The sequence below is a fragment of the Amphibalanus amphitrite genome, unplaced genomic scaffold (genome assembly GCF_019059575.1).
Source record: "Amphibalanus amphitrite isolate SeventyFive unplaced genomic scaffold, NRLGWU_Aamphi_draft 000616F_arrow, whole genome shotgun sequence".
Lineage (NCBI taxonomy): Eukaryota > Metazoa > Arthropoda > Thecostraca > Balanomorpha > Balanidae > Amphibalanus > Amphibalanus amphitrite.
In genome coordinates this window covers 30,474-57,624 of record NW_024882110.1, presented here as the reverse complement: position 1 = coordinate 57,624, position 27,151 = coordinate 30,474, and the positions used below count along the sequence as shown (strand labels likewise).

General features: G+C 46.2%; 1 protein-coding gene across 1 annotated transcript; it reads right to left on the bottom strand.

Annotated features, from left to right (window-relative positions):
• Positions 1 to 781: 781 nt before the first annotated feature.
• LOC122363330 (putative ammonium transporter 3) lies at positions 782 to 26,290 on the bottom strand. Its single transcript, XM_043332459.1, has 11 exons — positions 26,170 to 26,290; positions 12,396 to 12,533; positions 11,618 to 11,805; positions 10,608 to 10,696; positions 6,578 to 6,735; positions 4,950 to 5,091; positions 4,176 to 4,351; positions 3,770 to 3,997; positions 3,086 to 3,361; positions 1,907 to 2,029; positions 782 to 1,093 (listed from the first exon to the last, which is right to left on the bottom strand). The coding sequence occupies exons 1-11, from the start codon at positions 26,204 to 26,206 to the stop codon at positions 972 to 974; spliced, it is 1,677 nt and encodes a 558-aa protein (XP_043188394.1). The 5' UTR covers positions 26,207 to 26,290; the 3' UTR covers positions 782 to 971.
• Between the last annotated feature and the right edge of the window lie 861 nt (positions 26,291 to 27,151).

The window sequence follows — 27,151 nt, the reverse complement described above, 5'->3', positions numbered from 1 at the left end:
TATCAAAACCAATAAATTATTGAAAGATCTTCACTGAAAAAAAATAGTGGCCGATATGTCGACAGTGTGTATCGTGTTGTCGTCACCTTCATCATTTGTCCAATGACGGGTTGACGACACTGAGTACACACTGACAGCAATATGGTGTGACGGTATGTACAATGAAGGAAATGCAGTAAACAGCCTGCATACCACACCTGCACAGCGCACATTATACAATCCATACTCAGTCCTATCTATTGCACCTCATGTAATAGGTACGCAGTACGCACCTTAACATGCAAATATAATCTTGCAACATCTAAACCTAAGGTGACTCGTTAAGTCTATAGGTGCAACTCCAGCTCAATGCTTCTGGACTTCTGAGACAGACCTGGATCCGACTTGCCATAACAGACATTGATTCACAACCAGATGACAAACGGGCAATAAATGATAACAATTGTCTAGCTTGAGATACGGGCTGTTGAACTTGAGGTCATTCACCAACGAAGTTGATCGCCTGTTACGTTACATAATGTTTCGCCATTGTGCGCACTAGTGTACGGTTCATATATTCTCAGTCCCTATAAATGAAACATATTACAGGGAATGGAAAAGAGAGAGAGAGAGAGAGAGAGAGAGAGAGAGAGAGAGAGAGAGAGAGAGAGAGAGAGAGAGAGAGAGAGAGAGAGAGAGAGAGAGAGAGAAAGAGAGAGAGAGAGGAGAGAGAGAGAGAGGAAAAGAGAGAGAGAGAGAGAGAGAGAGAGAAGAGAGAGAGAGAGAGAGAGAGAGAGAGAGAGAGAGAGAGGGAGAGAGAGAGAGAGACAGACAGACAGACACACAGACACACACGGAGACAAGACAGACAAGGAGACAGGGAGAGAGACAGAGAGTCAGGCTGACAGAGACCACACGGACAATGGACATGTTAAAAGCGTTGGATCACCACATTTATTACACTCCACATTTGATTGCACCGGTCTTTAAAACTATGGTTGCATGCCATCCAAGTGTTCGTCAAAGTTGATCCAAGCGACTGCGCTGCTCTTCTTAGGCCGCTCTTTCGAAGCTTTCGGCGATGTTTCGTTGATCAGCTCCTTCGTTGGCAAACCTGTGAGAGCAGGAAGCGTTTTTACGTTTTTAGAACACGCATTTGAAATAGCAGACGTACATACGTAAATTCGGATAATAATCCGAAGTTTTCATTGTGAAGAAGTGATGAAGGGAAAAGACCAGTATAACGCCTTTTGGGGCGACTAACGGAGCGAGCGAGAGGGTGGGCCTTGCACGTGCGGAATTGCGAGGGGGTACCTCCAACTGACTTGTGCACGGCACCCTACTAACCGGTCTCTAGCGATGTGCCAAATTTGAGCACAATCGGCCCAGCCCTTCTCGAGATCTGGGAGCGGCACCCTGCACTGCGCACGTGCAAAATGGGTCCCAACTGACTTGTGCACGGCACCCTACTAACTGGTCCCTAACCGTGTACCAAATTTGAGCACCATCGGTCCAGCCGTTCTCGAGATCTGAAAACGACCCCTGCACGTGGGCACGTGCAGCAGCACCCCAACTCTGGCACATGGATATGCAGTACCTAATGAGTGCCTACCTACATGCCAACTTTCAGCGCAATCGGCCAAGTTGTTACCGAGATATTGCAACAATTACAAAACTGACACCTCTTCGTTTTGCACGTGGCACGTGCATAAGGGGTCACCCACATGCATCGGGAATAGTCCAATACTTGGTAGAAGGAATGAAGCTACCCTACAAAAATTACCGCGTGTAAATCGGTCAAGTGGTTGCTGAGATATAAGCCTCGCAAAAGCGTCCGCACGGCCGGCCGGCCGTGCGGATAATCAGAAATAACTCATATTCGGGTGATGTAAACTGAAAACTCTGTCTCTCACGCTCGGTCTCCCACCTGCCGAGCTGTCTCGAGCTCCGTACGCGCTGCGAGGTGCCGGCGTAATGGGCGTCACCTCAACCACCGACCGCTGGCTCTGCGACAGCCGCTGGCGCAGCTTCTTCAGCATTGACATGTGACCTGTCACACGGTGACCCGCCACAGGTCAGGCGATGGAAACTAAACCACGGAACACAACTAACAGGGTGCTGCCAGGAACGATAGCCCCGACACCCTTCGTACGCTGGCAGATTCAGGCATCACAACGCATATATTTAGGTAGATATTTTCGCAAGATTTATTGTTATGAGTGCGTAGATTAGATCATTAGTGAAATGCTTTATCTCCTCATTTACGACGTTCCATAAACGGTTAACGGGCTCTTGGAGTACGCTATCGGCATTCCCAATGAGCTCTGACGCGCTGTCGATCTGGCGATAAACTCTGTGAAACCCCGGGGAAATAAGGCGTCTACGAGTCCCGCCGTTCATCACCGGTATCGATTCCATGAGGGTCAAACGACATTGATTTGTAAAAATATCGCCCAGAGGACTCCACGCTCCTGTTACGTGATACTAATGGACCGTTCGTATGGCGGGTCGCATCGATCACAGAAATCACTCGCCAGTTACGTCGGCACTTGGATGACTGCAGTATTTTATGGTCAGCCGTATCCAAGCCATATTAGGCTCGTCCAATTCGATATTCGAATGAGCATGAATCTTACCGGTATGCGTAAGCATGTATGTACGTCGTGGTCAATAGAAAACTCAGACATCGCTGCTGCCTGACTGACATCGCTGATAATGCGTGTCCGAACTATGATACCGTGCTACTGGGAGCAATGCATCAAAAATGGCGATGACACTGGAGAGGGAGACGTCTACCCCTTATTATTTATATTATCAACTGGATCACCGACTGCACCATATTCGGATTCGGAACAAGACAGTCGTGGAAATGCTTCACTCAGGATATCGCCAGCATGCTCAACACCAGGGATCTAAATCGCATTCGCTTGGGATTCTAGACAACTGTTTGATCCAGGCCCTAAGAAGTTATCAAAGAATGGTTAACTTGTCTGGGAATCAGCTAGTCGTCTGTGGAAGCCTCTTGCGATCAGCCACCGGTATATCCGTGGGTCACCCATCGATATATATCCGGGTCAGCCTCTGTTATTTTTGCGGTTGCACCCACCGAGGTTAGAGCCGACCTCTGGCGGCAGCTCGGTGACCAGCTTGGGGTCGATCTGCGAGTGGCGGCGCAGCGCCGACACGGTGCGCGACAGGCCCAGGCCCTGGTGCCGGATACCGTGCTCCACCAGGTCGGCGCCCAGCAGCTCCTCGTGCGCGCTCATCCGGATCGGCTTCACCTTGTTGATGAGGAAGAGCAGGATGAACGTGACGACCGCCGACCAGATGATGATGCAGACACAGCACAGTGTCTGGACACCGAGCAGGTGCCAACCGCCGCCTGCAAACAGCAGCGGCACGCTGAGTGGCTGAGAGATCAGAGAGAGGGAGACTTTTGGCAATTGAAACACACGTCTCATGGACTTCTATTTGATAAAAGAATCTTAACTGCAGAGGAAGGACGGTAGGCCAACACGAGAACCACTCGCCTGGAGGTTGGCATCATTTCTTCTCTTTCCTCCCCCAGTCCTGGCGTTACGCATTATCATACTTTTCCGGGTCAGCCAATGGTTTCATAACAGCGAGCTGATAGGAAGTATGCCTTGAATACGAATATGGAAAGCGTTGGAAAGTGCGATTCCACTCGCTTGACAACACGAATGATTTAGACACAGGAGCTTAATTATATAGTCTACACTCTACAGAGTTGTTTCCTTATCGCACCCCATCCCGTCCGCGTCGCCCGCACCTTTGAAGAGTCCGGCGCGTCCGTTGGTGATCTTCTCGAGGCTGTCGGCGTCGACGAACAGGCCGATGGCGAGCACGCCCCAGAGGCCGCCGACGCCGTGCACCGAGACGGCGCCCACCGGGTCGTCGATCTTCAGGCGGTCCACCAGCGGCATGGTGACGACGGCCAGCATGCCGCCCACGATGCCGACCACCACCGCCTCCCAGGTGTGGTACAGCGCGCAGCCCGCTGCCGGACGGGGACCGAGGGCGGTGTGAGAGCGAACAGGGGGAAATGTGGCTGCTAAAATGATCATCATAGTTCAACAGGACACTTCTGGCACTAATTTCAGGATCCAACTTACATATACTCGATTCATCTGTAACAGAAAACCTACAAATTTAGTTCATCTGCGCGTTCAACTGACCTGTGACGGCCACCAGGCCTCCGAGCACGCTGTTGATGAGGTCGCCGATCATCAGCTTCTTGGTGGTGATGAGGCTGAAGGCACAGCCAAACAGACCGCCGCCCAGTGAAGCGTTGATGGTGGTGACGGCCGAGCGGGCGGCGTACTTCCACTTGTGGCCGCGCACGCCGAACGTGCTGACGAAGGACGGGAAATGAGATAGCAGAACAGATATAAAGACAGACGGTGAGCAGGACAGACGGACACACGGACAGTCCCAAAAGGACAGACAGACAGACAGACTGACGAATAAACGAACAGAAAAACAGACGGACAGAGGCACATGGAACGTCCAGCAAGACAGATGTCAGTCAGACGGACAACACATGGGCATACAAGAAAGCCCATCAAGACAAAACCTAAGTTCAATGACTACACGGCGCTCCTAGAATAACGTCAAAGTTATGCAACAGCATTATAACCAGTCTACTAAACAATATTCTCTTTAAGACTGCCTCCGTAAGGCTTGCACTACCGACTTGCGAGAAACGGGCAAATATTTAACCGGCCTGGTCCAGGGAAATTCGGCCGTGGCGAGGCGTGAAATTACTTTCGCGACGTCATTAAAGCTTAACAGATTCTGGTCAGCATGTGGCCGCGGCAATGCGGCGAATGCAGCGCTGTTTGCTTAGCGGCTTTGTGTGACAGCTGGAGGGGAGCGCTAAATGGAGCTGCAGTGCCGCCCCCGGCAGACGGGCGGCGGCTCCCACCGGCCAGCCCCAGCGAGTCCGTTACCTGCCGCAGTTGAAGCCCAGCCAGCCCCACCAGAGCATGAACATGCCGAGCATGGCGTTGGTGGGGCTGCCCATAGGGAACGGCTCGTGCCCATGGTCGTATCGGCCCAGCCGCGGACCCACCATGATGCACGCCACTAGACCTGCGGGAGGAGTCGGGGCCGGGTCACACAGGGTCACACAGGGTCACACAAGGGCACTGGGGTGACGTAATACAGACTGGATGCGACAGTTCGCGGAGACGGGGAGCGTCGGCATAACAGGAACTATTGGCGCCGACGTAGCGGTAACTGCAGAAACTGACAACAGGAACTGGGGATGGCATCACCCAGGAATTGGAAGCGTCACGTCTCAGGGAAACTGGAAAAGTCGTCATATACCAGTCATCAGGGTTGTGCTTGACTCATGAGTCGAGTCAGAAATTTGACTCAACTCTGACTCAAATGAGTCAGATTTGAGTCGAGTCCGATAAAATGTTGAGCTGTTGAGTTGAGTCAGAATCGAGTCGGACAAAAATATAAATGCGTTGAGTTGAGTCAGAGTTGAGTCAGTAAAATAACTTTTGACATAGAGTTGAGTCAAACATTTAGGAACATGAGTCAGCTGACTCAACTTTCTAGAAACAAGCTTTTCATTCCCCGCCCCCGCATAAACTTAGCCCTGGCCCTGCTGCCGGATTTTTTTCACCCCTGCCCCCGCTCAACAACTTTTTTATCTGAGTCAATTTTGAGTCAACTCACTTGACTCAAAAAATTTGAGTCAAGTTTGAGTCTACTCATATTTTCATTGAGCCGCTTGAGTCATGAGTCGAGTCAAGGGAAAAAATCAGCTCCTTGTTTGAGTCAGAGTTGAGTCAGGGCTTTCTGAAGTTGAATGATGAGTCGAGTCGGCAAATTTTTTTTAGTCGAGCACAACCCTGCCAGTCATACATAGCTGGAAGAGGTAGATGTGTGAATTACAGCAGTGTCACATGTTTGTCATACATATGGTGCTTCTGCTCTTGCTTCTGCTAAATACTATTGTAACTGGTGCATGCGAACCGCATTTGCATACATGAACATCATAAAAACAAGCGTGCAACATTTCATCATCAGGATTCAAGAACTATTATCAACAAGTAGTATCATCGAAAAATGTCTATCATTCCAAACATCATAAAAGCTTTTTGGATCCTTTTCCATCATTATTTCAATCTTTTTGTCATAAATAAATTTAGCTCGAATGTTTGAATTGACGGATTGACAGAGCCGGAACCCACGCTAAGCAGAGATTGTTGCGTAGACCCCGACCCCTTCCGTCCGATCGCGCAATCGGGTAACGGGAGAATTTATAGATGCCAAAGTTTAGCGTGCCCTTCAAAGCCGGACACGGCCTGTCCCACTCAACTGACTTCAACTGGCTGCAGCTGCTCCCACCAACCGCAGACTATCCCCGTCAGGAGTCTCAAATACCGAGCGCCGGAACGACTCGAACCCGGGCTCTCACCACCGGGAGTCCAACGCTCTACCAACTGAGCTACAACGGCTTATTATCTTATGTCGTCAGTATCACCTCTCGGGGCGCGGATCTCACTCCAAAACCTAATCTCGGATCCGTCGGGTCGTTGTGTCTGTGATAGCGGGCCCTCACCTGAGACACCGCCCACCAGGTGCACCCCGGCCGAGCCGGCGATGTCGATGGCGCCCATCTTGTAGAGGAAGCCGTGCTCTCCCCACAGCCAGCCGGCCGGGATGCAGTACACCACCGTGTTGATGAACGAGAACATGCAGTAGGCCATGAAATTGAACCTGCCGCAGCCGTTATAGGTATGTACGGTTAGGCAACTATAACGCCTAACATATTCAGAGATATTATAATATTCAGAGATATTAGCCGTTTTTACGACGGGCTATCCGGCGAATGTACCTGATTTGACCAAATAGTCTGCACCAAATTTCTTTTACAGCAAATATCTTCATTTTATGATTTTTTTTTCAGTGTTTTAATCGATGATGCTCTCTGATAATATGACAAGGCAGGCATATAAGCAATCAATTAGTGCAACCCTAGCTGATAGCTGCTAAGAGACACACTGAACCTGATTTGACCAACTCTGCACCTAGTCTGTTCCAGATGTGCACCAAATGTGTACCAGATGGCCGTCGTGAAAACGGCTAATGACATTCGTTACTATTGTTTTTTTTTTTTAACATCCACGGGCATGGGCACCCATTGATGGTCGTAGTCCAATATACCTACATATTACACACATACATGCACGCATACACACACATACACGGATGGAACATATCAAGCAGACCTAGATTCGTTAGAAGTATGAGGAAATGCTACAGTTCACATCTCCCCGTTCTATCTAAGGTGCACATGGCTGCCTCGAGCGGACATACGCTGCTACTCGTTTCTTATACTGTAGCTGGCTATGTTGCCACACATCGACGTCACGGTTTGCGTCCAGAAACATATTGCTGAGCATTGGTATGCGATTGAACAGGCTCTTTTTGACGGTGTTTACCCTAGCGTAAGACACGTGAAAAGTGCTCCAGCTGCGAAGCAGCCGAGTGGTATAGCATTCGTTATAACATTCGTAAGTATTCGTTTAATCTTCTATTCATATTCCACCATATTTACTAGTTATTTAGTAGATGGTGTTAAGATGTCCTTTTAAAAATTATAATTCGGAGTAACAGCTGTAGCACTATATAATCTTTGTATAAACTATATAATCTTATAATATACGCCACTATAATTATCTTTGAACTCAACAAGACACAGTACCGTCATATATATCTACACCTATGTATTTTTTTTAACGCATAAATGCCATTTCCAGAGAAACTACATAAGTAATTGAAGCATGTGTAAATAAGCGGACTTTGAAACACACATACTAATGTAAATATCTTCCTTTTGAGACTTTTACGGGTTTTTATGTGTGGGCCCGATGAGAATGTTTCGTGTAGGTATGGATTTTAGGCTTACGTACTCTACTTTTCTTCCGATTGTGCATGCGTGATACTTAAGTAACTGTGTTTAACCTTCAGAAATAACCACGGCGAATTTAATCACAGAATATTCTGAGGCGCACCGAATGCCGCTACCACTCCTGACCCTGTCCAATAACGAAATAAAATGCGTCTCAATGTCCCTACACACTTATCACATTAGAATCGCTTGTTTCCCGACCTAAAGTGCTCACTTTTCTGAATTGCCAACACTTGTCACAACTAACGACTCTGCCATGTAGTAAGAATTGGGAGCACTTTTGCTAAAATATGCGTGCTCTGTCAATACTAGACGCCAAAATGTAATGTGATAGCCGTAGGCCACACAGCTCACTACCTGTTGACAGGGATTGGTGCACTGTACCAAACCGTTCGCTAAAAATAAGGGAAGCCGGGGGAAGCCCGGGCGCGGGGGAAGCCCGGCCACCCCGTTTCCGGCTAAATTATTGACAATAAAATGCTCAACTGTTTGTCCTTTCAGCGTGGCAGCTATGGTAACGCCAGCAAACAAGTTAAGGCTAACAAAAATTGCATAATGTTAAAGTTATAGCGCAAAAATGATATTTTAAGGGTTTTTAGCTAAAAAGTGAGATATGTTGCACTGTTAATGCTATACCATACAGTACTAATATTTATACGAATGTTATGTAAGGACCGTTTAAGTGTTTGTAGTGAGGGGTGACGAGGCAGGCTGGCTTAAGTATGACATTTTTTTTCGAATATCGCTGTTCTAAAATAAAAATTAGCACATTGGGGTAACCCCGGGCGAGTGGCCAAGCTTACCCCCAACCGAGAGCAATGCCACTAAACCACTGTTTTCCATGAGATAATAGGTACTGAGCAGGTTTGGTTTACACCTAGATCAAAGAAAAATTTCGAAAATAAACATGTTATCATAGACAAAGCCAGTCATGTCACTTAAGGTCAACTAGGGTCAAACTACGTTTTTGCAGATAACACGACAGACAATGAAGCTAGAGCTTCAAAAATGGTGTCGTTGTGTTCTTCTTCATCAGCCGAGTCGAATGATATGCAATATGATGCATTAAGGTTAAAAGAAAAACAAATTTTAATGAACTTTGAAATACACATTTTTTGTCAATTTTGCATCACGATTTTCATCGACCTGTACTGTATAATGTGGTAGACGCTAGCTAAAATAACAGTAGTGACATAAACTCTAAGATGTCCAGAGCTAATCAGTACCTTAATATTTCACTTTCCGTTAATATTTGGAAGACACATAATGGTTTCATCAACTCGTTGTAAGGCGCTGAGGAGGTGGCCGGCGTTACCCCTATGCCGGGCTTACCCCAGAAAAATCAACACTTTTTTAAAACTCGATTTTCTCAACCTTATACTTATTCCACGAAACCGAATTTTTGGGAAAACACGGCCAATGAACTTAGCTAGCTAACAGGATATCAACATTTTATACAGCACGTATGGTATGTAATAAAAATGAAAAAGAGCTTACTATGCCGGGCTTCCCCCGGCTTCCCCTAAACCATCCACACAGTTCTCTTTCACATGCCGGACAGACGAGAAAATAAGGTCTTGAAACTAAGGTCTCTTTTTTTTTTGCTCGAGTTTTACAGAAGAAACCGTCAGTATCTGCTGTTTCTCAGAGAGGGTTAACAGCATTAGAAATATCAAAAACCGTTGTACGAGTTTTACATCAGAAACCATCAATATCAGCTGTTTTTAGATAGGGTTAACAGCAGTAAAGATATCAAAACCCGTTTTAGGTGAGGGTTAGCACTTAGCAGTAAGCACAGTAGTCTGATGTCCGTCAAAGACAATGTTAATTCAATGGTTATATTGATATAACATGAAAATCAACTTTTGTTATTCAGGCTGATTACGGAGCGAGCGAAGCGAGCGTAGTCTTTCCTTAGATTCGGAAATTTCTGAGTATGAGCGGCCGGCCGGGGCCGGCCGGCCGTGGTCACGCTTTTGCGAGGCTTATATCTCAGCAACCACTTGACCGATTTACACGCGGTAATTTTTGTAGGGTAGCTTCATTCCTTCTACCAAGTATTGGACTATTCCTGATGCATGTGGGTGACCCCTTATGCACGTGCCACGTGCAAAACGAAGAGGTGTCCGTTTTGTAATTGTTGCAATATCTCGGTAACTACTTGGCCGATTGCGCTGAAAGTTGGCATGTAGGTAGGCACCCACTAGGCACTGCATATCCATGTGTCAGAGTTGGGGCGCTGCTGCACGTGCGCACGTGCAGGGGTCGTTTCCAGATCTCGAGAACGGCTCGACCGATTGCGCTCAAATTTGGTACACAGTTAGGGACCGGTTAGTAGGGTGCCGTGCACAAGTCAGTTGGGACCCATTTTGCACGTGCGCACGTGCAGGGTGCCGCTTCCAGATCTCGAGAACGGCTGGGCCGATTGTGCCCAAATTTGGCACATCGCTAGAGACCGGTTAGAAGGGTGCCGTGCACAAGTCAGTTGGAGGTACCCCCTCGCAATTTCGTACGTGCAAGGCTCACCCTCTCGCTCGCTCCGTTAGTCGCCCCAAAAGGCGTTATAGGTACTGGTTAAATAATTCAGACTTTACACGGTAAAAGTTAAGCGTACCGTGACTGAGTTACAAATAGTGCGGGGATGGACATCGCTGTATTTTGTGATTTAGGCACGAACCTCTCCGCGATGGCACCGGAAACGATGGTCGTCGCTGTCGTAGCAAAAGACAGTTGGAAAATGTATGTCGCGAACAGTGGTCCCATGTCCTGCAACATAGGACATGAGGTAAAAGGTTGACAAAGCTATTGCTAACAATATTCCACAAACCTCAGATGAGGTCAGCAAATGCTTTGTGGCTTGTAAGCTAAAAAGCTTGTGGATATTCGATTGATAGCAGCATAGGCGGCGGAACGGAGAGGGCGCCGGGGCACCGTGCCCCCTTTGATTTCGACATTTTAAAGGGACTATCCCACCTTCTAAAATGTTGTTAAAACCAGTTAAATTGTGCCCGACTTTATAGATTGGATGACCAGGAACACGGTTCTGGCATTTATTTTTCATTAAACATCTTAGGCTTCCCATATTCCAAACACAAACTTTCAAATATGTGACGTCACAGCCCAAAATTACCTCCTTCCCCAGGCCACATTACTGTCATAAAGCTGATTCTTTTTACTCTGTAGGCACCACAACAAAGTTCAGACCAAGTTTTAAGCGATTTTTCAACGAACAAACCCATTTAAATCAGATTGACTTAACGAGGTGACGTCACACTAACGGTCGCTCCATGTTGAAGATAGGGCCTTGTACAAGGCCCATTTTCAAATGAAGGGAACGAATTTCTTCAACACCAAGAGGCCGCGGGGGTTGCAACCTAGATAGATAGTGGTTTCTGAACCTCGCCGCAAACTTGGCTATCTCAACTCAAACCCCATGTTAAAGGTGGGATAGTCCCTTTAACATTAGCCCCATGGGCGTTGCATGGGAAGAATGGGACCAAAAGTCTGCAGTGCCCCCCCCCCCCCCAATTGAAGGTGTTCCGCCGCCACTGGATAGCAGACGAATGCACACAATGAACTGGAAGAATTAGGGGATGTATGCCGTGGATGCTCGTTGAGTGTGTGTAACATTTGAGAAGTCCACTAAAATCCGAAGCAGCGACAGAAAGAATAAATAACACTACTAACTTGTTCCGGAGCTGAGACGGCGAAGTCGCCGGCGGCGAAGAAGATGTTGGAGTAGGCGGTGCCGAAGCTGAGCCCGTAGCCGAACACCCAGTAGGAGAGGCCGCCCAGGATCACGTCCACCGCATTCTTCACCATGATGTTCACCTCGTTCTTGAGCGAGACGCAGCCGGACTCGAGCAGGCCAAACCCTGCACGGGGTAGGCGCAGTGCAGGTCAGCCCAGCAGCCGAGCTTTGCGCGACCGGCCTGAGCTATGTTGTATCCGTGCAGTTTATGAATGTATTGAACGGCGCTGAGTGCCAGGACATAATAAAAAACAGCCGAAGAGCTTCGAACACAGTCATGCGATAGCCGTATGAATTGCAAGCCTGTTGAATTGAAAGGATCCAGCACGATCTACGATACCAATAGTCGACACGAATGCCGGAAATTAAAGGTTAATAGACAATTCTGTAGCAGCCCTTGTATCGGTTCGTTCCGTCAGCACCAGGGGATGGCGACAGAATTGCACTGAACGCAGACTGACACCAGGCTGCGCGAGCCGGTCTCATCAATCACCCGTTGTCGCCTCAAGATATGGTGCACTGCAGACATAATTGCAACGAAATCGGTTTTCATAACATGCTTGTACCGCAACGTCATTACCTCAGGCACGCCACGTATGCATAAGTATCAGTGCTTGAACAACACAATGTGGCACACGTAATCTAAGCACGTACACTGCAACTGCATACACGTATGTAAAATGTGGGTATTCAGGACTCAGATCCGTCGCCCACCTGACTGCATGGTGAAGATGATGAAGGAGGCCGTCATGATCCAGGTGGCGTCGTCCCAGCTCATGTCGGCCCGATCCTCCGGTAGAGGCGCCGCCGTGCTGTTGGTCATGTTGTCCATGTCGTAGCCCGTTACCACCTCTGCAAAAACCGCAATAATAACCACCATAAGCTTCTGATGGTTATCGAATTTATCGCGTGCCGACCCCGTGTTATGAAGCAGGGCACTTAAGAGTCGTTTTGAAGCATCTTTTTTTATATAAATTTAGCTCGAATGTTTGAATGGACGGATTGACAGAGCCGGAGCCCACGCTAAGCAGAGCTTGTTGCGTAGACCCCGACCCCTACCGTCCGATCGCGCAATTCCGGGTAACGGGAGAATTTAGATGCCAAAGTTTAACGTGCCCTTCAAAGCCGGACACGGCCTGTCCCACTCAACTGACTTCAACTGGCTGCGGCTGCTCCCACCAACCGCAGACCATCCCCGTCAGGAGTCTCAAATATCGAGCGCCGGAGCGTCTCGAACCCGGGCTCTCACTACCGGGAGTCCAATGCTCTACCAACTGAGCTACGGGACATCTGTATAAGTATGTTATTTTTTTCTCGAATGAAAACTAGTCAGTGTATTTATTTAGGCCATACAAAAGGCTCAATGAAAGAGATGACAAAATATGAAAATTATCAGCTAGCAAATATAACTAAGCGCATATAAATTGAATTGAATTAACATAGATAAAACTTGTCGTAATCTAAAACGACGCAGTTGAAGTCAACCTTATATATCATAGTGGCACTTTTATCGAGTTCTTGAATTACTATCACACGAGGCTGTCTGTACATTATTCAAACGATTTCTTTTGACAGACGAAGAAACATAGGTATAACATCAGGCTAGTTACGAATATGCAAATAAATGATCTCACTCTTTGAACTTGATCATATTTTTAGCTTTGCCGTGAATCGTAAATATTTTAAAGTTGATAGTGTCTTTTCCCTATGATAGTTCAAGATAGTTGTTTTTGTATTTACTTTTTTGCTCTATATTGGCTGGCGCCTGGCGCCTGCTTGCTCTCGGCATTTTAATCAAGCGTGTCTACTGTCGTCTCTGCATAAATCTACATATTCGCTAGCATCTGTGGATAATTAGAAATGCTCACACGGGAAAAAAAAAACATTTAAGAAAACTTTCAAATTAACGCGCGCCTCTCTGGGGTCTGCGTATAACGCACCTTACTGGGGGGAGGGGGGGGCTCTTCATAGCCCCCTCCTAACTCCGAAACTACTGGGCCGATCGTCAAAATTCAAACGGCGTCTGATAGTCCCGGAAAAAAAACTGTCGAACGAAACCTAATTTCATTGACCTCGAGTTCACCGATGACGTCACAGGTCAGCTCAAAGAAAAATTATTAGCATTTTGGCTTGTTCACATTTTGGGGTGTGGCCGCCGTCTTACAAGTCAGATCAGGCTCATTTTTGGTTTACACACTCGTGAACAGATGCTTTAGATACCCTGAGGGTACCAAACTTGTACTTTGATTTTCATGTCAGGGTCAGGTCATCACAGGTCACGGAAATATTATATCATGCGTCGGTCACGTGACACATGTTTTACCGTCCATTTAGGCCATTATATCGAATTCGTTTGTGTCATCCGAGGTCATTTTGAGTCGAATTTAGCTTAGGTCAGTTCACTTTCAGGCAAAAAAGGTCAAATTTTGAAACTAAATTTTTCCAACAAAAAAAGGTGTCTATTGGATGCAGTTTGAGCTCAGGAACACGACTGTGCTATTTATATTGGTGTCCGATGTCAAATACGTGCTAAAAATTGATTTGAAAAATTAATAATTTTGATTTTTTTGCAATAATGCGTATAACTTTGCCATTTTTGAAGATATTTAGCTAAAACTTGCTAGAGTAAGTCATAAGCATGCGTTCTATCACATGTATTCTGGTTGTTTTCGAAAAGTCAAAAACTTTTTGAAAAAAATATTAAAATATAAATTTTGAATTTTATTATATTTTTTTCAAAATTTTCAAAAAAATTGAAAATTCGAGACAATAGTTTGATAGCGCAGTCTCTTCTGAGCCCTCTCATGCCAAACAATTGGGTCTAGCTTAAAAACTGAGCTCTTGGGAGCGATTGCAGTGGTTCAATGTTTTGCGTCGAAATCGGCCGAACATGACGTCACTCTGACGTCATTTCCAGCTGACCTATGGTAGCTACGAAGTTCATATTTTGACACAAGGTGTCAAATTAATGCAGCCGAAGGTACTGAAAGTTTGGCGTCAATACATCAAGCGGTTTGGAAGTTATTGCAGAAAAACGGGAGGGGGGCTATGAATAGCCCCCCCCCCCCCGTGGGGCGCGGGTTAAGTGATCTCGAAAATTAATTCGTATATGATGTAAGATAAAAACACCAAAACCACCCAACGTTTCGTGTTATTCACTTTTTCAAGGGTGATATGACACATTTTACCTATCGAGTCAAGTACGTTTTTTCGGTTTCGTTCGAATATAGCGCGGGCACTTTTTCACAAATTTCCTCTGTCTTGCATGACATATTCACACATCTCAGAATAGGTGTAAAATTGATCAACTCGAGGGTACGTACTGAAAGTTTTGTCGCGATCAGCCGCTTTTTGCGCGAGTTATTCGCGAAAAAACATGGGGGGGGGGTTCATTCGACCCCCCTAAACATGCAAGGGCCTGTCATACAGGAAAATCACAGAGGTAGGGTTCATGGGGACTGGTATGGTTAGGCCCGATCACATATCTTATTAGGTCTGATGACATACTGTCTTAGAACCTTGAGTCTGAAAGTTACGATAACGATGAAAATACCAGTATAGGTACCTACGGCTGCTTAGGTATGTATGTGCTGATGTAACATAAAATGGCTTACTATATGTATCAAGTGTTTACATCATGCTCAGTATTGAATATCTGATACAAATTATTAAAAGCACCACCAATCATTTCTTAATTAGCTTGCAATATACATTAAAGTTACACGCTCTGCGTCTCTATCTCTGGAAACTCAACTAACTGAGCAGACGACATCTTTTACAGGTACATAGGTGCAAATTTATACAATTGACTTTCAGCTTCACAGCATTCATCATGGCCGTCTTTAGCTGTGGTCAACTCGGACATACCTGCTGTGAGCGAAGGGCGAGGATGAAAGCTCGTTCGGGGCATGACGACCACCTGTTACTCCGAACTAAGGTGTCCGATCGACTGATGACACCTCCAGGGTCTATTTAGCCCTGCCTGGCCTCCCCAGGGGCAGCCGGCGTTCCCTGACCGCCCGACCCGGTACCGCTCGCGGTACCGCGCGCTGCCGACGCGGCCTGCACCTGCTGCGCGTCTCCGCGGCCATCCCAGCCAGCGGGTGGGTCGGCAGCGCGCCACACCGGTCAATATGTGCACATTGCCGCGCAGGGTCCGGGGTCAGGGCAGGGTGGGAGGCCTGAGCGTGACTGAGAGCCCAAACGCAGGTCCAGGCTGATGGTCTTCAGCTATATTTATCATCGAACCCACCCTTCACGGAGTTTGCCAAAATAGAAACGAAGAACTGGATGGATGACTTTGTTAAACGGAAGGGAGCAAACAATAAAAAAGAAATATTATGCGCAGCGCAAGGCTAAACAGTTTTACAGCTGCCGGCTCACTAACCACAAAGCGCAATCACCAAGAGTAACGAGGAAGCGAGGTATTCACTAATAGATCAAGACACGAACCACTGAGGAGTAAAGCCACTCCCACCGACAGCTCTCCGCGTGATCGTCAGTCGCTTTGTTGGACACGCAAGCAATGTCCTTGCAATTCTCATTTATTTATTTATTTTATTGTTTTTAGATGTACTTACATATTACAATGCTACTTCTGAACGTACATTTAGCCTCGCATTCCTGATTCCGATGCATCGAAAATGATCAGTACCTCTTGCAGATATCATTCAACCCGTGCGCCACTGGTCTTATGGATTTCGATTTTCGACGCCCTGCCTGTTGCGAAGAGGCTGAACACTACCGTTTTAACTCGGCTCATGGGCCACGTATTACCTCGCTTCACAGACCCGTTTGACGCTAAGGCCCAAACGGTAGGCAGACTTAGAAATGACGTCCAAAGCCATGAGAAGATTGAACTATGAATTTTTATGCCAAGGGTCAGCTCGCAAGAGGCAAACAAAGGACAAGCTTCGCCTATTTCGACAAATCGACGCATAAATCTAGGACGAATAAAGCTAAGGTCAAGCTCCACGGGAGACTTAACCCGCGACCCGCTGGGCTATTCAGCCATACGCCATACAGCCATACATACCATACATACAGCCATACAGGGGGCAGATTCTGCCCCCCCCTGTCTAACTTCCGAACCGATGGTCGTAGAAAGACGGGGAAAACGGCAATCGAAAGCTCTAAACAAGGCGGATCTAAAGAGCCCAAATTTTTTGCTTAAGTAGGTCAGAGGTCAGGTCAAGGTCAGGTCAAGGGTACAAAATGCAAGTTTCTACAGTATCGGCCTTGCACCGTAGTTGCCGAAGAATGGACTGAGACTGATTGCCCAAAACGTGTTCTTAGACTACCAAGACAATATTCGTTGCATACAATGTCATTCAAAGGTCAAGGTCAAGGTCAGGTCAGGTCACCAAAAACAAAATATAGAAAAGGGCATGTGCGACACATGTTTGATGGGTCATTTTACTCATAGAATTCAATAGGCACACTCAATAAGTGATATGAACCACCTCTGGATGGATTTAAGGTCGAGGTCAGGTCAAGGTCAGGTCAAGTGAGGTCAAATTTTGAAGTTTGTTGTTAAGGTCTAAAAAGGTGTCTATCTGATGCAGTTTTTCACGGCAAATCGAATGGTGCTATTTCTGTTTCCGTACGAGGTCTATAACTTCAAAAAATCATTTTTCAAAAATTTTGTGTGTCGTGACGTCATAAAATTTTGAATAACTCCCACATTTTTGAACCGATCCTTCTAAAAATTGGTATGTAGGTGCAGATAGACCACGTCTCTGACATATGTACCGTTTTTTTTCGATACACTCAAAATTTTGGATTTTATAATTATTTTCCCAAAAAAGTTAGTTTTTTTAAAGAAAAAATTGGCCTAAATCCAAATTTTTCAAAAACCGAGATTGCCATTTGATAGACAAAGTGAATCACGTATAACTTTTTTTGTTACGTCTTGATCCCTTTAAAAATGAAGATGTTAGCGGCGTTTGAAATTTTGCCGTTTTTGAAGCGAAAATGGCGAACACGACGTCACTAAAACGTCACTATTTCTCAACAATTTTCCGACGGATTTCGCTCAAATTCATCTTCATTCATTCATTCATCAAATTCATCTCTTCCCAAAGAATCTTTTTGGTCCTTACTGCTAAGCTCTATCTCCAACAGGAACGAAATGGCGCGGGGTGGGGGGGTGGCAACCACCACCCCCATGTGCGTTCTAGGATGGAAAAATGGCATGTGCGGGCGAGGGATAATTCTAGAGTAGTTTTGGAGGTGATTTCGAACTTAGCACCCATTTGAACAGTTGAAAGGTAGTTTTGGTCTCCATGTAACATGTTAGAAAGCACTCAGTGGTGATTGGTTGACACCCATGATGGATAGCCGGCAGGAAGCCTACTGGTTGACCTGACCTGATCTGACCCAAGCTACCCGAAATGCATGAACACATCATCTGTGATCAAAACTAACATGAAATTCGTAATAGGAAAAATGCGGTTAAAACCCTATTAGTGGCAGGCTCCTGGCTACCCCTATTAGTGGCAGGGGGGGGGCTGTTTACGACCCCCTCCCCTTGATATCTCGGGATCTAACGTGCCGATTTTCAAAATTCAAACGGCATTCGACTTCGCTCAACGTGGTCTACATTTCTAAAAAAAAATTAAGAAAATGTCAATAGGGGGTAGAGGGGGGTAAAAACGGGCAAATTGCAGATACATTTTATAAGACTGTTTATCACGGCCAGGTTCCTGAACCAATCTTAACGCAACTTTTGCCGATCGATAGAGAATGAACCAGGAATTCACATGGATCCTAAAAATATGCATTTTCAAAAATCATAGGCGGATACAGATCATTGAGATTGGGGGTACACAAAAAGTATAGTAAATAAGGTTTTTATTGGTACTGTTTCTAAAAAGGGTGGTAATGGTCTTGTTATGTTACAATTTTCTTATGAGAGAACGACTACAATTGTATTGGTCATGCATAGGCGGTGTCAGGGCACCTATGTTGGGAGGTAAAAAATAACCCCCCCCTTTTTGGACGCCTGGATCCGCCTATTATAGCAAAAACGTGTCAAAAGAGGATGCACAATAACTTTGTATATGTTATCACATGATACCTTTCATTCACTGTTCGTAAAACTGGTGCATACAGTTCAGGCGCGGATACAAGGGGGGGCCATGGGGGCCATGGCCCCCCCTTGGCCGATTTTTTTCAAAAATAAAATAAAAAGTTAAAAAGTTAAAAAGCTGAAAAAGGGGCCTCCTGAAAATAAAGTGGCCGAAATCCGATGAGTTTTTTTTAACCTACCCACTTAGTTATTTCTTAGAAGACTAGCTGAGAAGACTTCTTTGTTAGAAGATTGGTAAAGCTTTTCATAACTTGGAGGTCTCTTATACTCACAGAGATGACCACTTTTACAGGGCCTCCTAACCTGCACAGAGGGCCTCCAAGCCTGCACAGATGTTGAGATGTTGCCTGAACAGCTAGATAAGCTCAATAGACGCAGTTTTTTTTTGGGGGGGGGGCCAACAAGTGGGAAGATGGGGCCTCCAACAGGTGGGATTATGGGGGGGCCTCCTGGTTTCTAATGGCCCCTCCCTTGGAGATTTTCTGGATCCGCCCCTGATACAGTTATAATACATCAGCATCGTGACCTTCGCCCAAATGACTCGCTTCACGAATACGACCCCCCAATTCCCAGTGCTCTGGAGCCGCCCCTGGTAAAGTTATGAACTTGAAATTTTGAGGGACTGTGCCCAATTTAGTTTTAGGAAAAGTCAGAAAATTTCAGCATCGTAGCTTCAGCGGTTTCGGAGATATTTCCGAAAAACCTGAGGGGTGGATAAAAACAACCCCCCTGCCACCAATAGGGTTAAAACCCCAAAATCTCGCTTTACGAACTTCTAGCAGGTCCCGATTTTCAGATTTTAGGGTCATTGACCTAACCTGGAAGGTCAACCAATGACATGGAACATTAAAATTTAAGTGGTTGAGTTGGTCCTACGGATCCCCTACCCTCTATACGTTAGACGCTGTAAAAGGCGAATGTAGGCGAGGGTTGTAAGGAAACGGATTAGCGTGATCATTTAATCTTGATATTATATCTTTCACATTACCAATGGACACGGGTCTTCATTGAGGATGCATGGAGATCTCAGCAATGATAACAAAATTGGTTACTTATCCATGGCCCATATGAGCTATGACTGACGTGTCTGAGCGCTGTGACCTGCACCTGTTCTCAGATGGCCGGCGAGTCCCGAGAATCCCCCATTAGAGAAACGCCGCTGTGACAGCGCCGTCCAATATTTACCTTTAGAGCTCTCGTTGACCGAGGCCGACACCGTCAGTCGTGGAGACGCTAATGGAGCTGACCATTACTTGTCAAATAGGGTAAGGCGAGGTAACTTCGTGAAAAAATACAAATCTTGCTTCAGAGCCAACATTTTGCGTTGGTATGCAAAGGCTGAAGGATGTCAAGCACGACCATTCCATTGCACACGCTTTGGTCCTTCTTAGTTCGTTTTATCGTCTGTGGATTTTTAGCAAATTGCATTTAACACGCGCACCAACGGGGGGCAGATATCCGCCCCCACTGAAGTTTTTCGCAAATAGCGGGAAAACCGCGGCGCTACGCGCCGCGAAATTTGATACGACTATTTCCTCATCAATTTTACACATAGTGTGCAAGTTTGAACCTCCTAACTTTTAAGGTCAGGTCACCAGGTCACTTTGAATGACCCAACCTCAAGTCACTTTTTTGCAACTTTGTCACCGTGCCAGAGCTACAGTAGATGTCGGAGGCCTTTGAAAGTCACAGGATGTTATAAGGTCATTAGTAGCTACAATTTGTATATCTCGGAATTTTGATATCTGTGACCGAAGGTCAGGTCAATTTCGCGACTTCCCCATTACAAGTCAATGGGGGAAAAATCAAAAAATCCAGGTCAGGTTTTTACCACTAAAACGGGTCGGAATGGCCCCATATACCATACGGCATACATGACTTCATATACGATCAACCTTCACTACCTTGAGGTCTGTTTTGCTGTTGGGTAGCTGTAAGGTCATGTGACGTCATCAACGGCCACCAAAGGGTTTTGGTCAATAACTCCGTACAGGAACAAGATACAGCCGCGCGGATGGTCTCATTGTGTTCAGCTCGTCAAGACGCATCGAATGATATACATGATGACCTCGAAGTCACGTGACCTGAGGTCAACCTTTGACTTTGATCTTTCGAGGTCAAGCGGATTGACGAGAGGATCACGATGATGCCCTTAGTTTGTTCCTATCTTGACTAATTCGAAAGTTATTTGAGAAAATCTGTCCATATCTAGCGCCGCCATTTTGACTTTTTCGACCCCTGTGACGTCATCTTTGACCTGACCTGAAAATGACCTAAGTAAAAATTGTAGACCTTTACCGTGCGTATCCGATGCCGTTTACCACTTGTCGCTATCTTGCTTCGTTCTCGAGATCTCAGGGTGGGGGGCGGTCATCCGCCCCCCCCCCGTCTCGGTACGAAGTTGGCGCAGAAGTTGTCGGTGCGCGTGTTAAAAAAGACGTTTTTGCTCCTAACGTCGTACGTAGGGTCATAACTTCGAGAATTATGATTCGATGATAATAGGCAAGCGTCTGTCTTGAGATACCGTAAAAGCGAGAACCTTTGCTGAATTTAGCCTCTTTCAACATGTCAGCGCATCTCGCATGTTGTCTTCAGGTCATAACTGATGGTTTCCCTCCTTGCCCGTGGCCAAGCTTAACCCTCGCCGGCGCAGGCCATTTTGAGTCCTTCGACGGCACAAGGTACGACCCCCCTCGCCTTTGGCCCCTGATGGAGCTAGAGCTTCGCGGAAAAGCGAGCGTGTTGCCCGTCACGAGAGGAAGCCAATGATACCCAATTTTAAGGTCCTAGGTCATCGGTTGACCTTCCAGGTCAGGTCAATTACCCAAAAAATCGGGAATATCGGGACCTGTTAGAAAGTCGTAAAGCGTGGCTGCTAAGGGGTTTCCCGGGGTGCTGATCACGAATATCGTGCTAGTTTTGATCACAGATGATGTCGTTAAGCGTTTAGACCAGGTCGGGTCAGGTCAGGTCAGGTCAGGTCAACCGGTAGGGGTCGTGACGGGTAATCGTAGTACCTGTCATCCGCCTCTGACAGCTTCGTAACATGTTACGAAGGCACCAAAACTACTTCGTAAATGTTCAAACGGTTGCTAAATTCGAATTCAGCAAAAACTAGCCTGGAAACATGTAAAACTCGAAAAAAGTGAACCGATGTCACCAAGGGTCAATGACCTGACCTGACCTTCAGGTGACCTTGACACCCACCCTAATGCATGGGAGCAACATCAAATCACATGTTTGAACGTTTGAAACCACGAACAGCTTGCAAACGCGCGGCTAATGCGACCCGACATACGCCGTATCGCGATTTCGGCCAAATATGGTCACGGAAAAGAGGTCACAGGTCAAAGGTCATTTGGGTCAGGGTCATGAAATTTTCAATGTAGGACGTAGGTGCAAAACTGATCATCAATGCGAGGGTACTAAACGTTTCGTTGCGATCGGCCGCTTTTTACGCGAGTTATTCGCGAAAAACCTTGGGGGGTTGCATCAACCCCCCTGTGCTGGCGAGGGTTAAAATCGCAGTGGGAAGCGTAAAGGCAAATATCTGACGAATATCTGCGTAAAGGCAAATACCTGACGTTGGAAACTATATATCTTTTAGGGAAGAGGATAAAAAGAACCTGGGTGTCTTTTCAGGAAATGCTTGCCTTACTTTTTCATCACGAAGTTAGGGTTCACGAAGTTGAGAACCTGGACAATATTTTTTCATTTGGCAGCATTACAAAGGTTCAGGGAAAGGGAGATAAAAAGGTCATCCACTGACATACATGACATACATAGACCTAGCAAACCAAGCACCACTTCTTAATCATCAATTCGGTAATATAGTACTCAGCTTTCGTTGAAATTAAATAAAAACTCAGCATATATCGGACGTTTCGTGTTCGGTTTAACACTTCATCGGCGATACTGGCGCGGCAATTCTGTGCCGCGCTCAGTTAAAAGGATAGTAATATAGTACTCAGCTTTCGTTGAAATTAAATAAAAACTCAGCATATATCGGACGTTTCGTGTTCGGTTTAACACTTCATCGGCGATACTGGCGCGGCAATTCTGTGCCGCGCTCAGTTAAAAGGATAGTAATATAGTACTCAGCTTTCGTTGAAATTAAATAAAAACTCAGCATATATCGGACGTTTCGTGTTCGGTTTAACACTTCATCGGCGATACTGGCGCGGCAATTCTGTGCCGCGCTCAGTTAAAAGGATAGTAATATAGTACTCAGCTTTCGTTGAAATTAAATAAAAACTCAGCATATATCGGACGTTTCGTGTTCGGTTTAACACTTCATCGGCGATACTGGCGCGGCAATTCTGTGCCGCGCTCAGTTAAAAGGATAGTAATATAGTACTCAGCTTTCGTTGAAATTAAATAAAAACTCAGCATATATCGGACGTTTCGTGTTCGGTTTAACACTTCATCGGCGATACTGGCGCGGCAATTCTGTGCCGCGCTCAGTTAAAAGGATAGTAATATAGTACTCAGCTTTCGTTGAAATTAAATAAAAACTCAGCATATATCGGACGTTTCGTGTTCGGTTTAACACTTCATCGGCGATACTGGCGCGGCAATTCTGTGCCGCGCTCAGTTAAAAGGATAGTAATATAGTACTCAGCTTTCGTTGAAATTAAATAAAAACTCAGCATATATCGGACGTTTCGTGTTCGGTTTAACACTTCATCGGCGATACTGGCGCGGCAATTCTGTGCCGCGCTCAGTTAAAAGGATAGTAATATAGTACTCAGCTTTCGTTGAAATTAAATAAAAACTCAGCATATATCGGACGTTTCGTGTTCGGTTTAACACTTCATCGGCGATACTGGCGCGGCAATTCTGTGCCGCGCTCAGTTAAAAGGATAGTAATATAGTACTCAGCTTTCGTTGAAATTAAATAAAAACTCAGCATATATCGGACGTTTCGTGTTCGGTTTAACACTTCATCGGCGATACTGGCGCGGCAATTCTGTGCCGCGCTCAGTTAAAAGGATAGTAATATAGTACTCAGCTTTCGTTGAAATTAAATAAAAACTCAGCATATATCGGACGTTTCGTGTTCGGTTTAACACTTCATCGGCGATACTGGCGCGGCAATTCTGTGCCGCGCTCAGTTAAAAGGATAGTAATATAGTACTCAGCTTTCGTTGAAATTAAATAAAAACTCAGCATATATCGGACGTTTCGTGTTCGGTTTAACACTTCATCGGCGATACTGGCGCGGCAATTCTGTGCCGCGCTCAGTTAAAAGGATAGTAATATAGTACTCAGCTTTCGTTGAAATTAAATAAAAACTCAGCATATATCGGACGTTTCGTGTTCGGTTTAACACTTCATCGGCGATACTGGCGCGGCAATTCTGTGCCGCGCTCAGTTAAAAGGATAGTAATATAGTACTCAGCTTTCGTTGAAATTAAATAAAAACTCCGATATATGCTGAGTTTTTATCAATTCGGTAATATAAGTAAGGTACGCTGGTTTAAATCAACCCAGAAAAAAGAGGAATTGAGCCTGAAAAATACATTTTAGTTTATACATATAAACCGGAGGAGGGACAACTGCTTATCAAAAAGTCACTCCGCCTACTGCCCGAGCCCCACAGGATGGGATGGTTGACAGCGCTGAAAGTTTTCAGATTTCTGAGAAATTGCGAATCACGAAGTTAAGGATTTCACGGAATTACCTCTCCTTACCCCTACTGAGTCATCATCGAGTGAAGACGAGGCACGAGCAAATTTCTACCAATTCTAATAAAAATTATGTTAATGGAAAAATGTCATAAAAGACATTCCCGCTTACTGCTTAGGCTTTTCTTTCCATCTATCCTGAATTACTATTTACTTTCCTTCATATTTCAAAACATGGTTTTCAAAGCACATAACCTCACTACATAGTATACATCAGGGTTGTGCTCGACTAAAAAAAAATCTGCCGACTAGACTCATCATTCAACTTCAGAAAGCCCTGACACAACTCTGACTCAAACAAGGAGCTGATTTTTTCCCTTGACTCGACTCATGACTCAAGCGGCTCAATGAAAATATGAGTTGACTCAAACTTGACTCAATTTTTTTGTTGAGTCAAGTGTGTTGACTCAAAATTGACTCAGATAAAAAAGTTGTTGAGCGGGGGGGGGGTGAAAAAAAATCCGGGCTATGCCAGACGGTCGTTGGTGTTAGCTGCAGGTAGTCAGCCGGCTCAGTATGGAAAACAATGGGTGGGACATGGTCATTGGTCGGTGTCCTGAAAATCTGGCTTCCAGGGATTATCCGGCTCCCGCCTCGCGAAATATGTATTCCGGCTCCGGCTGCGAATAATTGCTCAGCACCGGCAGCTCTAAACAAATGTACTGTTTCACGCAAAACAGCTCTGCCTCCATAAGCTCTCATACATCTTACAATTGGCCATACTTAATGTGGCTGAGTAAGATAATTTCCGTCAATAGAGCCCACATATAACCCATATTCAGCCCGCAGATTCATCTCAACTTCGAGACTTCCCGGATGGCCGTGAAACTCGCACGACACAGATCTCTTGGGGTAAGAAATATGTTCCCTCAACCATTCGGCGGCACTCCCATCAGTTTGAAATAGAGGGTTAACAAATGACGGGACTTGCGCAGCAGATTGTGCCCCACTCAGCAAAGCCAGAGTGCTGAGCATGACACTAAACGGCTTTCACAATTTAAACCATTAAGGTCAAGCGTTGACCTGAGGTCATTATGGTCACTTCGGAAAATTTATACAGCAATTTTTGGATGTACGGGTAGGAATAATTGTGATGTAATACATGCACAACTTTGGTTACCTATGTATGTATGCATAGACTGTATTTATTACCAATACAAAATCAAGATCAATAAAAAATGCAGGCTAAAGGCCATGAAAGAGCAGCTAATGAAGGTTACACTTTAAAATATCTAAGGCTGCCCCGGTCTCCCCTACTCTTGCAGCATTTTATTGGTCAAATAGCGTTTTGAAGTTGCCCTATATTCATCGTTTGCAGCCTGCAGATATAGTAGGTATAACTATACATAGACCTTATTCTGGTCTCAGCTCAGTAACAAAACAAGTGACAACTCGGATCGACTTGGAACTCACACAAGACAGAACTCATGGAGTAAAGAATATTGTGGTATATACAAACCATTCGACGGCGCTCCCAGCATGGAACTTGACCTATAGAGGTCAGCAGATGTTACGGTCCCAGATTTACGTAGCCAGTTGTGGCCCAGCCAGCAAAGCTAGGGTGCTACTGCTAGACTTGTCATCAAGTGACTGGTCATGACCTACAATAAGTAGAGTTAGAGTTAATGCCTACTAAGAGGCTCTCTTGGCTGACTCATCTGATTCAGTGACAAATCGACAACCAACAGCGCCAACGGCACGCAGCACTCACCCATGACCACGTCGACGAGGCTGGCCTCCTGTTCCATGACTCTGAGCGTCCCCTCCTCTCTGCTGGCTGCTCGGGCAGGTCAGTCGCCCGGGTGGCCTCCTACGCTGCGGCCGTCCCAGGCACAAGTGGCCGGGGTCAGTGGCGCGACCCCGCCCCGCCCCGACCCCGACGCCCCTCCCCCCTCTCCCCGCTCCACCCATCATCATCGGGGCGTGCATGATTTACCTGCAGTGGGCCCGGGGGCGCCGGGACCGGCGGCGGCCCCGTGCATAAGGCATCTGGACGAAATGGCGACCATCGACCAGAGATCGACGGGTGTGAATCGTCACCCGTCAAAAGCGATTGACCTGAGGGCTGTCGTCCTAACTGCTGCTACTCAAAGCAAGGTCGTAACATTGGCTCCCTTACGGGTCACTGCGAGCGGCGAGCTACTGGTATCTCGTCATGCTGAAGTTTTGTTTTTACGGAATAGCTATCGTTTATTCACATCCTTTGCCCTATATACCAGGATACCGCGCCTTATACATTGCATCATTTGCTTTTTTTGCAGTTATCTTTTACAATGACGCTGCCGGAGACATTATGCCGAACACAACTGGAGTATTTTCGTGTTTCCCGGCCAATCAGGAATGGTGTGAATCGGAGCCATTTCGTGTAACTATAGCTGCTACTTGGCAATCGAGGTCGCCCAAGCGACAAGGATGGGCAGTGCGCACAATGGGCCTCTATGGGTCATTAGGGTAAAAGTGCTTGAGAACTGGCGGTCCATGGTTTAGAGCTGCGCTAAACGAGCAGAGGGCCAATCAAGAATGCACTGCTGAAGGCCTAAAACGTGAATAAGAGCTGATTACTCGATTTCAGAGTTGGTGCTCGATTCTGTCACGTAACCAATTCACGCGTATTACAGATGCATGGGTCGTGAATGGTCCGGTGAATTTTCTGGAAGGTCAGACGTGCTCCGATCGACAGGGCGGGGGACGGT